At 35.9% G+C, this 15384-nt stretch overlaps 1 protein-coding gene across 1 annotated transcript in view; it reads left to right on the top strand.

Moving 5' to 3' along the window:
• LRMDA (leucine rich melanocyte differentiation associated) overlaps positions 1–15384 on the top strand; it is a 601006-nt gene that overhangs the window by 356640 nt on the left and 228982 nt on the right. Inside the window, 1 exon segment of the mRNA XM_084209966.1 lies at positions 3177–3303. Within this exon segment, the coding sequence (XP_084066092.1) occupies positions 3177–3303 (127 nt within the window).

Below are 15384 nucleotides of genomic sequence, written 5' to 3'. Positions count from 1 at the left end.
TAAATAATTTCTTTAATCCATTGTGAATTAGATGATCAGTTTGCAGGCAATGATGAGTGGATCTGTAAGTGCCTTCCTGGCGTGTCTAGTATTTACTTTTCTCTCTTTGAATCTCACCTTGATCCTCATCACTGAAGATAATAACCTTTTTTCACACCACAACAAAGGTGTTAAAACCCAGTAAGAGCAGTCTCAGAACACATGGAGCAGGGCTAAATTTTAAAATTATTAAGAAAAATAAAGGGGGAGGAGGAATAGGGAGACCCTGCCCTCCAGCTTCTAATCTAAATAAACCTTTCTAAACTAAATGTAGATTATAGATGGATCTTTCTTCGTTAACCAGTATGCTTTTAACTAGAGATTTTACAAGTCAGAAACAGGTGCAATGTGTCATGCAATTTATGGGTCCCAGTGCCTGCCATAAAGTATTTTATGATGGCTGTGTTCTGTGTTATTAGTAGCTGTCTTTTTCTGCAGCCATTGGTGTTTGATATTAGTCTTAAAACACCCAAAATTACTTACCTGCAAGCAACATTCCATAGTCCCTGTTGACAGTTTGAATAAGTTTAGTGCCCTTTTGTTGTACTTTACCTTCAAAACAAACTGATTGAACCATCAATAGCTCCTGAGAGCTGACAGAGGCATGTCATCTGGTCTAACCCTCTGATAGTAGGTTATCTGTGGGAGTTAACCTCCCTGCATTGTTAACCGAAATGTTTTATGTACTATGCAACTTTAGGATACTGCTGTGATAACCTTAGTAACTAAGTCATACATCACAGTAAAGAGATTTTGTGCAACAAATAACCCTGGATTAAATTTACAAGGGTTGAAGTGATATTGTAGAATGTTCATTCCCAGGCTTTGGTAATCCTTTCCTGTATTTTTTATGTAGCAAACTTGTGTTACATTTAGATTGAAGCTGCATCTTCATATTTCTAGCTCAAACATATCCAGGAAGCTTGATATTTTTCTTCAGCCATTTAATATGAATGTATTGCATTGTTTTCCAATAGAATAGGTACCTTTTATCCCACCTTTAGTAAAAAGAATATTAATAAATGAGATTGCATTTTGAATCACTTTTTAAGATAATTAATTGCACATATACCTTCCTTCTACCATTGGGATAATATTTATAGTAGGTACTTTTTAGTATTTGCTCCGCTTAAGGAGTGCATGTTTGAAAAAAAAGAACCAACCCCAAACCTGTGACTTGTGGAGTAATTTGTGTGGGTAGGGTTTTTTGGTTTTGTTTCTGGAATTGACAAGTACTAGTGCTAATTCTGTTTTTTGAAATGCAGTCAGGATGGCTTAAAAATACAAAAATACATTTGTATCAAGGAATGCTATTATAATTTTAAGCTCTTTTGAAATGATTGAGAGACTGACATTAGGGCTGTGATCCAAAGTCAGCATAGATGACAGTGCTGTCTTATTCTGTTGTCATTTTTGTTGCAGCCTGCTTTTCAATGGCATATTTCATTCCATCATTAAACATTTGCTGATTTTCTAATACCGATGTTTTCTTCACCTGAATATTCATCTTTTCTCACCCTACACTTAGTGGGTGTCTTTACTCATTTTTAGCTTCACTCTTCTTCACTCTTGACATATTGTTTCCTTCTGTACATGTCTTCATTTGAAAGAATCTGTTGTCATCAGAGCTTTTCTGCCAGTAATGCAAGATGGATAGCTTCTCCTCCAGTGAAAGATAAGGGCCAGCAAAATGCCGGGGAGGACTGGAAGGGCAGCCAGGAAAGCTGGAATGAGTCTGAGAATGTGTCTGTTCTCAAAGGTCTGTAGCTGTTGTTCAACAAAATGGTCTTAGGAGATGTTCTGTTTTGTGAAGTGACTCTTTTTCTTCTACCGATATAATTGGGTGCCATAGATTGGGGATTCACATTTAAATTGTCTGAGCATTTCAGAACTGAGTATTGCCGGTTAAGTTGTTAACAATTTATGAAGGTGTTGCTTCAGAGGAATGGTGTATGTGATGGAAAGCTTTATTTGCACCATTAAATTTTGCTTGGTTTTAGAAGGGGGAGCATTACAGTAATTTTCACATGTTCATCTGGTTTTGACAACAATATCATAAGATAAACTTTTACCTTTGGAAGCATTTTCTTTTGTGTTGTTTTGTTGTTGTTTTTTTTTTTTCCCCAAAAATGTTATGCAGATTTTTCTGTTTCTTTAATTTCTTCCTCCCAGTGCCAGAGAGGATCGGTATGAGGTGGAGCTCTCTGAGTCACTTGGGGTTTATGCAAAGCAGCTAGGCTGGGGAACATTATCATCACCTTTCTACCCCCTGCCAGGAAAAGTCTGATATTGTCCTCACTTTGTCATATCTACTTCACATTTGGTTGACTAAATGCATATGATTTGTACTTGAGGTGATTAGAGATTTGCATTTGCCATGGTTGTCCCTTGCTTTGGTTTTGCTCTGCCATGTTCTCTCCCTCCACAAGTGAGAAGCCAGTAGTGTTTTTCTGAGGCTAGAAAGCTGCTATCCTTCTAGTAGAAATGATAAATAGGATATAATACTGATGAATCCTAATGAGAACTTGGAATTCTTCAAATATATTTCCCATAAATAGTTTCTCCCACTTGCTTCTGGACTTAATCCTGAGTTGGAATCTGTATTCTGTAATGCCACCTTGTCTCTCTGGTGGGACCAAATTGAAATTCTCCTTCCAAATGCTGATCATTGTGTTTTTAGGAAAATAAAATAAAAAATCCAAAGGAGTGTTCGCAAATGGTAAGAATTCTTGCAGAGAAGTTGGCTGGCAATTTCCCATATCTCAGATTGATTTTCTCCCACAGTGTGGGTTGGTATCTTTGGTATCACTCAAAATTCCTTTTCCCAAACTGGCAATGCAAAACAATTTCCAACTTATTTTGTTCTTTGGTGGGCTTTATATCTCACTAATATACAGAGAGAACATACATGTCTGTAGTGATTATTGTGTTTGATCCACCGGTATTAAATGGTTTTGGCTTCATTTGAGAAAATAAAGTAAGTACTATAACTTTGCACATAAGCTACATTGCATGAAAGAGGTGAATGCAGAGAGGAAACAAAGGCTGTTGTTATTTTTGGCTGTCATTTTTTTAGTCTGTGAGTATGTCTTTGTGCATTACTGGATTTTAACTCTGTGTATTTTGATATCTGTCAGATATTTTGTCCTGCACAAATTGACAAACCTGAAATTTCTTGATACTCGGAAAGTAACCAGAAGGGAGAGAGAGGAAGCCTTGATAAGAGGTGCCTTCATGAAAGTGGTTAAGCCCAAGGATGCAAAGGTAGGAGAGTAAATGAAAGTGAGAACAATAATATGATTCATTAACACTATTTTTAAAATAACTCCAAAGCCTGGCTGCATCATTTGCTGAGGTAAAAAAAGAGGTGAAACCTTTCAAATGAAAGGACTGATAAACGTGGTCAGATGGGGGATAAAAGCCTTAGTAATTTTTCTGTGTTTAAATGTAGAAATTTTCAGGTACCTGTCAATTGGGCTGAGGCCATGTTATCAAATTCTGGTTTCAACCTCTGTTTCACATAAAAAGGGAATAATATGTGTCACTGAGCTTAAAAGAGTATTTTTACACTGTCCAAGGAAACGCAACAACTGTGTGATATATTTTTGTGAAAAAATGCAATTTTTTCTGACAAGTTGTCCCCTGCCTTGTATGTTAACTTCTATTGCAGAGCTCACACCTATGGTGTTTCCTGGCTTTTATGAACTAGTTGATTCTAATTTTGTATGATGTTATTAATGTGATGTCCTGCTAATAAACATTGACAGCATCAGTGAGACAGTTTCAGTAATCTGAGCATTTCATACAGCCTCCATCAACTCTGGGCATCCTGCTGAAGCAATCAGAATGAGAATGTGAATTCTCCACTTGGCCTTCTTTTTCCATTGTTGATCAGTACTTGATAACAGCAATCTGTGGTGTGCTGAGTGCTTAAGTACTGCAGATCTTTCTTGAAACGCTGCTCAAGTTTTCAGTCTACTTGCTTTCTATTTGCTGCTTTTTCTCTAAAGTATACCATCAATAATTTATTGCAGATTTCCAATAATGCTGAATAATAATGTAGTGGTTATGGAAATGCTCTGTTTGGTAGCATAACAGTGTTGCCGGATAAATGCATTATCATGAGTACAATTGCAGCATGTTACAAATTAATTCAGACTGATTAATTTATAACTACTAAAATGTTAACAGTTCTGATACAAACATTGCTTTGATATATTGTTTACCACTGCCTTTAGTTATTTCAGCTTCATATGTGTAGTGAATGGAATAAGTTACTTTTAAGCTGTGGTAGAGATCCTATTCACAGCAAACCACTTTTGAATCTGGCCAAATGCAACAGCTGAATTGTGTTAGGTATAGCATATGTATGTCATCTTTTACAATTCTTATCTAATCAGATTTTGGATCTGGTGAAGTTTTTTAAAAATTTATCTAACAGTTTTTTAAAAATTTATCTAACAGATCTTTCATTTAAGAGTCTACTCTGTGAATTGCATCCAACTTAATAGTGTAAGAGAAAAAGTCTCTCTCAAATTTGAAACTACTTTTCTGGATTAAACCTCTTTTCAAGTCAATAGCTAAGGGTAAATTACTTAACAAATTTAGGGATAACATCTTTAACTTTTATATCTACAATTGAACCTTTTGTATAGTTTTGAGTTATTTACCCACTAAGTCTTATGATAAACCACACATTTATTTCAGAAAATTTGCAGAAGGCTCCAATTTACTGTTCTTATTGTCATACTGAAGAGTTTTTTCTTCTTTATAAATGGTACAGTACAAATTACTGATGGTAAAATCGTAAATTATTTTTATGGCATGAATTAATGCTTCTTAAGGTGCTATGAAATTACCCTCATCATACAGTATTATATACGTATCACAGAAGTGGCTAATTTAAAATAAATATTAAATTTGATGCAGGTATTGTAAAGCGCTCCAAATTGTTTAGAGTTTGTGCTTATTTCCTCGGATATTCATGCTTACAGTACACATGCATGCAAACTCTTTCAATGTCTGAGAGGACCCATAGAATTTTCTCTGCATTGTGCTTTGAAATGCAGCTAAGTATGTGTACAGCTATTGACAGCTCTGCTTGAAGGCCACAGCAAGCAGCATTCCTCCATAAATCACAAAGATGATGTGCACAATAACTGTACTTTTGGGTTCTGTCATGTGTTATACATTGCATACAGAATGGGTTTTTATTCTCCAGCCTTCCTATCTCCTGGATCTCGTGTTCTCTGCTCATCAGTTCCACTCCCACATAGCTGTCAATATCTTTGACCAGCTTCAGCCAGATTTAACAGGCAGGTACTGGTAATATATTTTAAGCTTTCTGAAACTAGTTAGAGGTTACACCTTGATCCAAACTCAGAGGAATATTGCGGCATATCCAGTATTGGTCATCAGAAAAACTTAGTAAGTTGACATAGTGATATGTAAGACCTTGATGATAATGAGCTTCCCATAATGTGGGGTTTTTTCCTTTCACCTAAGGCAGCAGGCACTGTGCCAGTCTATGCTTACCAGGAAAGGAGATGCAGTGATTAGTATTTATATTGGTGGATGCCACATGAAAATCTTCTGCCAGGTTTAGTAACAACAGTGGGCCTTTCAGACCTGCTTTTTCAGGGATAAAAAACCCTAAAAACAACAAACCAACAAAAAATCCTAACTTATGTGGATTTTTTACCCCCCATTATGATAAGCAAGAGATGGTGTGGCTTATTCAGCATAAAAGGCAGACTGATGATCTAAAGAGGCTGTGATGTGGGGAGTTGTTTTCATTTTAGTCTTGACATGAAATACTTGGGAGAGCAAAATACCCCACCAAGAAAAAAATACACAAAATGAGAATAAAAGCAAGAAATTTCCATCTGACTAGCTTGTGTTTACTCAAATGCGAAAGTATCTAGCAATCACCAGTCATCACTAAGTCATAAATATTTTATTTTGTATAAATTTTTTTTCCTTTCATTATTCCCTATTTTATTTAACAGAACACTACACTTTCTTCTGCTTTGCTTCATTTCATCTTTTGTTGGAAATGCATCTGTTTGTGATATGACTGTCTTATGGAAAGATACAATCATTTATTAGAAAACAGTTTAATGTTACAATGCAGTATTCCTTCTCACTATGTAGGTGAGCTAAACTTCATTATTCTGTTATGTTTATGTTTTCTTTTGTCAAAATATTGAACATTGTATCATGCCTGCTTTTAATAAAGACTGGGGAAGTCTGGCTGGATAAGAGGCATTGAGCCAGATGAGGAAGCCTTGTTTAATGACCAGACCATGACCTCATTTCACTGGCATAAGTGTAGCTCAAAGTGGAAGATGCCTGTCCAGTGTGAAGTGTGTTTCTGGGCATGACAGCATTTCACATCAGAAAGACAGCTCAAGAATACGACAGTCAAAATTGCTTAATTGTGTCCCGGCTTTGTAATTATTCATCTGTGCTTCTACAAAGAGTAGAGTTGTCATTTCTTGACATAATTATTTAAAACTGTACCCCTCTTTGCTTTATAGGTATATGAATTGTGCTTCCAACTGTTTCATTTTTCAAACTTAGGGATGCAAAGCAACCGTGATTTGAGAAAATATGTTAAGACTACACATTTTTGCACTGCATATGATATGAATAAAATGAAATTATTATTATTAAAGTACGTAATTTCATATTTTAAAGGTCTGTATTCATGATCATTTCATCTAGATGATAAAATGTGGATATATCCAGTTAAGTGTGTTGTTATGAATAGATACACACTTTCATAAGTCTCTTTAAGAATAAATTTAATTATTTAATACTGGGTCAGTCTGCTTCCTTTTTGCAAATACATATATGTCCCAATATTTCTCAACCCCTCTTCCCTTATTGCATTTTTAAGGTTAACATTTTCATCTGTTTTAGTTTTGGTGGTGAAAAAAAGCAGACGGCATTTGGTCACCAGTAGCAGTTTTGTAGTTTATAGGGCCAAGTCATTGGTGGGTATCCTTAGTTATACTTCCAAGTAACAAACTTAATATTAAATGGAGTAATTCTGCTTCCTTGCAGCTTTACCAAAAGCATCTTGTTCACTGGCTGTAAGGGAACTCTGTACAACAAAAAAAGGCATGGTATGGGTGGTTTGAATTTTTCAATATTTTTTCACTCTCAGATGCATTGTTTTCATCTCAAGTTATAATTATGAAACCTGACATAGCGTTTGTTCTCTAAGGAACTAAGATGGAGACACTGAAGCAGAAAGGCAAGTCAGATATCTGCATTCCATGTAATAAATGTCTGTGATTCATGTCCACAGTGTTACTTGAAGGGCAGAAGGAGCTTATTTTATTATGATAGCAAGAGTAAATATTTAGGCAGTACCATTAAAGAAATAAGGTGAGATAAAATCTGCAGTGTTGCTTTCAGATCATTGGCAGTATTCTTGTGTTTAAGCTCATAGGAAAAGCTCTTTATCTAAGTGAGCAGTGCTGATATATGCTTCTATTAAGAAGCATATATCAGATGGGGCATAAGGAATGATTTTAGTAATTTTTGTCCCAAACTGTTTAACAAGGAAAATCCTTTTCTTGAATGTTCTACCTGCTTCCATGAATATAGGCAACACATTTTTTGCCATGGACCTTTTTACACTCCTCCCCCAGATAGGAAAATGAGGCTGGTTTTTAAAAGTAAAAAAAGGGAGACAGATAAAACTTTGGAGATCAGCTGCATTGCTCACAAGCTTTCTCTTTTTACCATTGCCATTGTGTAGAGATCTTGATGTTTGTATTTAGAGCATTTGAAGAACATCTAAACAGTAAAGGGCTTCTAAAGTGTTAAGAATCATTGTGTCAGTGAACTGCTAGCTCATAAGATACCTCTTTGAGAGGGCTTCCACAGAACCTGGTCCTTTATTGTGAGATGTCAAAATTTCACTTACAAAGACAAGGACATGAACTTAAGACTCCAATCTAGACTGTGATGCAGTAAATTATATTTACTTTAGGGCATTGTAGCAGTCATGCATCATTCATCCATTTTACTCTTTGGAAAGTTTCGGTATTTTAAGCAGAAGTCCATAACATGTTTGGTTCATAACCTGCTGTAATTCCAGCTGTCAAGAGGCAAGAATAGACACGTGTGGGTCATATTTGTGTTAGAGTAGGGAGAAGACTCTTCTTCAGCGTTGGTTCTTACATTGATATTTCTTATAAAACATCCTCATATGTTCTTTGGGCAGGGATTATGTCAACTACATTTCACTGTATTAAAATTACAGAAGGAAAAAGGTGATGCCTCTTTCCTAAAATTCTTCCCTTTAAATAAAGTATATAATTGTCATGAAGCCCATGTAATTTTAGCCATTAATGCTCCCAATGCATTTTTCAGATAGGAAGGGATGTTATTGCTGGAGCTCTGGCCTGAATCCAGTTCAGGTGGTTACATTCTGCCTCTATGGATTTCTCTACAGTCACCATGTACTAAGGCATTCTTCTCCACCTCTGCCCTAACCTCTTCTGTAATGTTGCAGTGTGCTCGTTAACCAGCTGCTACTTTGCACCTGAAATGCATGTATCTTTCAGTAGTAGTGAGCAAATGATCCCTTTGTAAGACTTAAAATTTGTAAAGCACTTGAAAACTCTCTGATGAATAGCAAAAGGCACTGTATGTAATTAATGCCTCCATTGAATTGAAGAAATTATTGTGACAACTTGTTTATTACTGCTGGGTTTGTTTTTGGGTTTTTTTGTGTTTTTGTTTGTTTGTTTGTTTAATTTTCATTTGTGTGTTCAGATATATGGAAGTTTCAATAATTAGATGCTGGCTTTTGTATTATCTACTCAGTCTATTCAATAAAATGCCATTCAGCAGAATGTAACACCATGATATCTGACAGTAGGATCACGATTGTCTTAGAGTCTTAGTGGATCAATATGGCTAGAGTTTTATTTTCTAAGAATTTTTTTCTGTTTTTCTTTTGAAAATAGAAACACTGCTGGAGCAGATCTTGTAATTCCTCTTTTCTAATACAATGTATCTCATTATCAGATGACACCACTGTTAAGCACAGGAGTTGTTCATATGTTGAATTTTGTTAAAAAAGAAAAATGGATTTAATATGGCATTGGCAAAATTCTTGGTCAGCTCTTGTCCATTCTTATAATCCTATAAGTGATTCTTTATGTTTTTTTTTCCCTGGACCTTAAGACACAGTATGCCATGTGTACTCAGTCTTTTGGTGAGTTATTCCTATTGAAATAGTAGCAGTCTTAAGTATCATGGTTAGGATTTATGTCCATTTTTAGCCATGAAACAAAGGTCCAATTATGATTTTTCTTTCTGGAAACTGTTTGTCACTGGAATACTTCTGTAGGAAAAAAATCAGTGGCAAAGTATCACTACCATAGGATCTACCTGGAATTTTGCACATGTTTACAAGATGGAAAGAACTGTCATGGCTGATTTTATATTTATTGCTTGTTTTGGCTGTGGTTGGGTGTCCCACAGTTTTCACAGCAGGCTTGGCAGTGTATTTGTGTGCTGGGTTAAGATAAGGCCTGGCTTTGCTGATTCACTGACCCATGAAAAGTTCCCCAGCTGTTAGAGATAAACGTGGTCACAAGGGCCACTGCCAGTGAAGACAAAGATGATTTGTTGTTGTGATCTTCTCAGGACCATATCTTGCAGCAAGGAACAACTAAAGAACCATGACTTCATCACATAAAATGTGATGCAAATGCATCATATAACATCTCATATAGAAATGAATGCTAGAGTTTGGTGTTTTTAGTATTGCTGTAGTCAGATGGAGTCAGGACAGGAACTAAAGGAAAGGTAAAATGAATGCACTAATATTTCTAATCACTTTGGAACGGTGCAAATGCCCAAAAATAGTAGTCTAGTGCCATTTTAGATCCTCTAAAGTGTAGAGCACACCCCTGTAGGGATGACAGATCAGTATCTTACATCTCTTATGTAAGATCAGTATCTTACATCTCTTAAGTTTTTTGAAGCCACCATGGGAGACCGGGCACGGAAACAGTAGAGTGGCTTAAACAGCAGTAGAAACTTGTGTTTAAGCAGCTGAATCCTGCCTTTCCTGTTGTGCTAAAAGAGAGACTGTGTGCTTGAAATATTGGCAGGTCAAGAACACCAGAGCATTACAAAAAATAATCCTTCCCTTCACTAACATCAGCCAGAGTGTGGTCCAAGAGTCAGATAGGGCTGTGATGAGGTCACCTCCTAAAAGCTCAAGCATATCAGTCATTCTCTCTTCATTAATGACTAAGAACGTGACCAATTTAAAGCTGGTTTATGAGTTATTTCAGTAAAAAACATTGATAATTTTTTTTCAGAGAAGGGCAAATATTTCTTCCCTTGTCTCCACCCTTACCAGAAATGTATAGGCCAAAGGGCTATTTTGTGAGAAATCCTGAATATTTTGCTTATGAGTTTCTAAAACTGCTCCCTTTGTCAAAGAAAAAGGATGCAGCACAGCTTCATCTGCGCTCTTAAAATCATATTGAAGGTACAGATTCTGGTTGCAGTTCCTGAATTTTAACTGAAGCTGATGCTAAGATTTTTTAATTTTGTCCATCCTGCAGACAATGGACCTGGCATAAAATCTTTGAGATTTGGTGACTTAGATCATGGATCTGTGTTTCAGGGAAAAATCAGGGTTTCATTGTGGGGATAAAGAACTAAAAAATATTTGTGACTGAGGACTGGTGCTCTCTTTGAAGGAGTTAGTGAGATTATAAAACTTTTGCAGTAAACTGTTGCCCTGATTTATCTTATTCATCCTAGAAAAATGTTCCTAGGAAAACATAAAAATAGCACTTAACTCTGTAATTAGGAACGTTTCTAAAAATAAACAAGGAAAATATCAATCACACTTCAAAAATGACATCCCTTTGAATCCTGTTCTGTGAATGATCTGTTTTAGAGGTGGGTTTTCTTGAGACTTTAGCAGACAGGGAATCTGGCCTTAAATGATATGCATTTAATTTTCAAATATATATAATGTATGCTTCAGTTGTAATGTATTTAATGTCTTTACATCAAGGAACCTAGTAAAGGCATGTGCACTGTCCCAAAGATGATTAATTTCTCTTTCAGCCTTGGTGGGGTTTGAAAACCTTAGGCATTCCTTCTTGTAAAAGCACCTGGGAGATATTTGCTTAATGATTAAATTACTGTTGCCTTTGTGATGCTAACTTTTGAGCTTGAAGCAGATGAAGTTTTTTCTTATGTCAGTGCAGCAAACTAAGCTATATATCTTATTCTGGTAAATTTCTTTAGGAAATGTATCATTTGGGTTAAAATAAGGGGTAAATTCAGGACTGAGAAATTAAGACTTTTTTTTCTTCACACATTCTAAGACTAAACATACAACTTTGCTCATGTAACAGCTACAAACAGTTCACTGTGTAGGCCAAATGCTCTCTAATGCAGTAAAATTAAGAAATAATATGCTTTGAAAGTGATTTATGAGTGTGGTTAAACTGCCAGATTTACAAAGAAATAGTTCAGATCTTGGGAAGCCTCAGGAGTCACGTCAAAAATGAATTTGACCATGATTTAAACTGCTACTTTTCTTACATGACATTTAATATGTGTACTTTGGAGGCCCATATGTCTTTAATAAAATAGCATTAAGTTTTAAATATGATATGAATGCAGTTAGTTTCTAAATTCATAACCTTTTCCACAACTCCAAAATGCTAACCAATAAGGGAGTCACACATGCAATAAAACATAAACCTTAGAAAATAGTTTTTTATTAGAATGGTTAGACATTTGGCAGCTGAGTTGTAATGTAATAAATACGTGCAGCCAGAACACACCTAACTTTCTGTGGGTTTATCAGCCTTTGTTTACACTGTAAGCAACTGGGACCCGACAACTAATTATAACTGAGGAACAAAGGTCGCGAAAAGAATATTTTGTCCAGTGAATCTGGGCTTGCTTGGCGAACCCTATAATGCTAAGAAAAGCAATTTCTTAAAAAGAACCACTACAGCATGCTTCCCAGCTGACTTTGTCAGAGGATATGATGTTTATTAGTGAGTCATATACATTAAGACTGTTCTGAAGTACTATGTGCTTCAAAAATCATGAAAATATAGACATGGGAAAAAAATACACAATTTACAAAGGACTTAAATATTCAGGAAATGGTGGCCAAGAGAGTTCAGTGTTTCATGAAAACAGCGAAATGGGAGTCCTGTCTATGCTGAAGTTAATAACAAAAGAATGCTGTAATATTTAAGGGGCATTTTTGTGCAATTTAAGGTGTTCCACTAATATTGTTAAAATAATGACATGATTTTGACATTACTTTCTGAAACAGAAGCTAGCCCACAGAAAAACCAGTTTTCTAGGTAGCTTGAGCTTTTACTCAGAAGAGCAAATTCAGGTTTGCTTGTTGAGCTCCTCTATTTATTCAGCATGCATAAAACAATACTGCAATCCTGTTCACATTTTCTAGGTAGTCTGACTTTCTAAAGAAGGCTGTTGAAATGGTGTGAGAGTTGTGCAAAGGCAGATTTTCTGTGTACTCTGAAGTGTGTGGGGAGGTGGGGCATAAAGTCTTGGTTGTGGTACACTTTTTCCTTTAAAATGCTTTCAGTGATTTGATTTCTGGTTACTGTGGCTCTAGAAAAATGACAAAAACTAAATTAAAAAAGTCTGCTTTGAGATGTATTGCAAAGTATATATTCAAATGCTAATCTCTATTCCTCCAGAATTATGGGTCCCCTAGAGCATCCAGAAAATTATTAACAGCATGTAATCCAGTTTGAATGCATCTTTACTCTGTTAGCCAAATCTTTACATAATACAAATCATTCTACCTATAAAAGCACAAATATGTTATTGTTCTCAACAGGCAATTTAATGCAGCTATAGGGAGGAGAATAAGAGAAAAGAAGATTACAAGCTAGCTGATCATGCTTTTATTTCTCTTAAATCTCCCAGCATTTCTCTGTGGTTGTACTTGTTTAAAGATTGTACACAACTGTGCTGTCTATATGATTTGGAAAGCAAATCAGCCTAAATATGAAGTTTCAATGGGTGTAGTTTTTAGGGGATTTGATACATTTATCACAAATATACATTTTACCCCCGAAGCAGTGCTGAACCTGTAATCTTTTTTTTCTTACAATTCTTTTGAAGACTCCAGTGTTGCTGTAGAGAGCTCAGTTATATTTGCCACCCAGTTGTGCAGCTTTAGCTGTAGAGTAGCTATTAAAGTTAATTATTTTCTGGAGGGTTTTCTCAAAGGGGCTATTTGTGTGGATACATACAGAAAGCATATGAACAAGGAAGGAACCATTTTATAGAAATAATAAATATATAAATACATATATATATAAATATAGAAATACAGCTATCTCCAGTCATGCTGTGGAGTCAGGATCCTGCTCCAGCGGAATTATGCGAATGTGACAAAGTTTAACTCACAATTCCTGTAAGCAGGGAGGTGGGTCCACTCTGGCATATGTGTGCAAATTGTAGTTTTTTTATTGTTACATTCTGCTGTATTACTCCTTGTATTATTTTGCCACCTGACTCTGGCTCGTGACTCTCATTAAAAAGTTTTGCATCTTTATGATGATAATTCTTTTGCTCTTTTGTGTTGTTTTTGTTTCCACTAAGCACGTGTCATTATGTTATACATCTACTACCTAATCTCCAATGATTGGAAATTTATGTAAAATGTTTAGATATGAGTAAGCAGTCAGCCTATTATTATTATAAATTGCATACAGATAATAAATGACATAAATATTGGCTTTAAACTGAAAGGTGAAGGCACTAACACAAGAGAAATCTGTCCAGGAAGAATGGAGTAGGAGAGGCAGTGAATGTTCCTATTCTACCTGTTTTCATCAAGTCTATTAAGCATGAACTGGAAGAAACTACATAATTCAGTAGAAAAAAAATATAATTTCTGAGCTTGAAATAGAGTGTCACCTGCATGTTCTGCAGTTAGCTCCAGGTCTAGTCCTTTGGGTTGTTGAACATAAAGCATAAAATGTATTTGCTGCCGAGTCTTAGAGCTGTTCTTGGAGAACTTCCTCACCTTGCATGCATTTTGGCAGGAGTTTTGTACTTTCTTTCATATTGAATATTGTTCAAGAGAAGTCTAACAGGTCACAATAGTAATCCAATGCCCCAGGACTGCTCAAATTTTTAACTATCTTGCTTTTGTATAATACCTCCCAGCTTTTTCCCTTCCTCTTATGTGATAATTTTTCATATCTTTATGGTCTGAGTAAGACTCTACAGGGCTATTTCTTCTAAATAAAAAGTCTAAGATGTTGTGTGCAATTTTGAAAGATGGAATGGTCTAATAGGCTAGGCAAAAGCACTGTGTGTGTGACACCAAAGTTTTCTTTCAAGTGGAGAAAACCTTTGAATCCACTTTTATGTCTGTTGAGGAAGCTCTGAAGGAGTAGTCTGTGGTGTGAGCAGTAGAAACAAATGTAGATCTGTGCCATTTCAAATGGTCATTCCAACATTGAAATGTCTGCACGTGTTGTTCTAGTTTCAAAACAAACAAACAATCATTCTCTAAATGTAAACAAGTGCTGCATTGGCAAGATTTTCAGCAGCAGCTATAGAGGTAATAACCTGAAAGGAATGCTTTGAGTTTTATTGATTATCTCTGATGGTTGAAAGCTTGTACAGGGTGAGAAAATAATTCATATTGTGAGTAGAAAAATGTCTTTAAATTGAGCTCATGTGCTAGGCCAGTATGGTGCATGATTTCTCAGAAAAGAACACACCTAACTTTCTGGGAAGCATTGCTGCAAGGCCATTGGCAGTTGCAAAGTAAGGAAAGAAAAAAATAGAATGAATTTTATTTTCCTGATTTATTTTTGAACATGAAACTAGGTATGTTATTTTTCATAACAACTTTTTGATTTAAAGGCAACAGCAACATAGCTTTTTGGGTCTTTTTCTGCCCCATATGTTTACCAGTTTCTCTGGAGAGAACTTCTGAAGACTTGTTGTTTATGTGAAGTGCTCTTTTGCCGCGCTCTTTCCTCCACCTCCCTGCAAGCAGAAATGAATAGATATGTTGTTGGTAGAGAACTTACTTGCTTTGTCCTCTTGAGGTCATATTTTGGCAAGCAGGAAGTCTATTTTTTGATTTGATAAACCCCTAGTGGAATATGGTTTGGCTTGTGAAACTGCTGTACACAGAGCCAACGGTTGTCTTGTCCTTTATAGCCTGGTCTTCCACCTTCTGCCCAGAATTCAGGGGAAACCAACGAGCACTGGCTGAGGCAGTGTCATATGAGAACTGCTGAAAATATATGGAGCTCTAATTAAACC

This window comes from Fringilla coelebs (assembly GCF_963513975.1).
Source record: "Fringilla coelebs genome assembly, chromosome: 8".
Taxonomy (NCBI): Eukaryota; Metazoa; Chordata; class Aves; order Passeriformes; family Fringillidae; genus Fringilla; species Fringilla coelebs.
The sequence above is the reverse complement of the archived record's forward strand: the minus strand, read 5'-3'. Positions and strand labels throughout refer to the sequence as shown.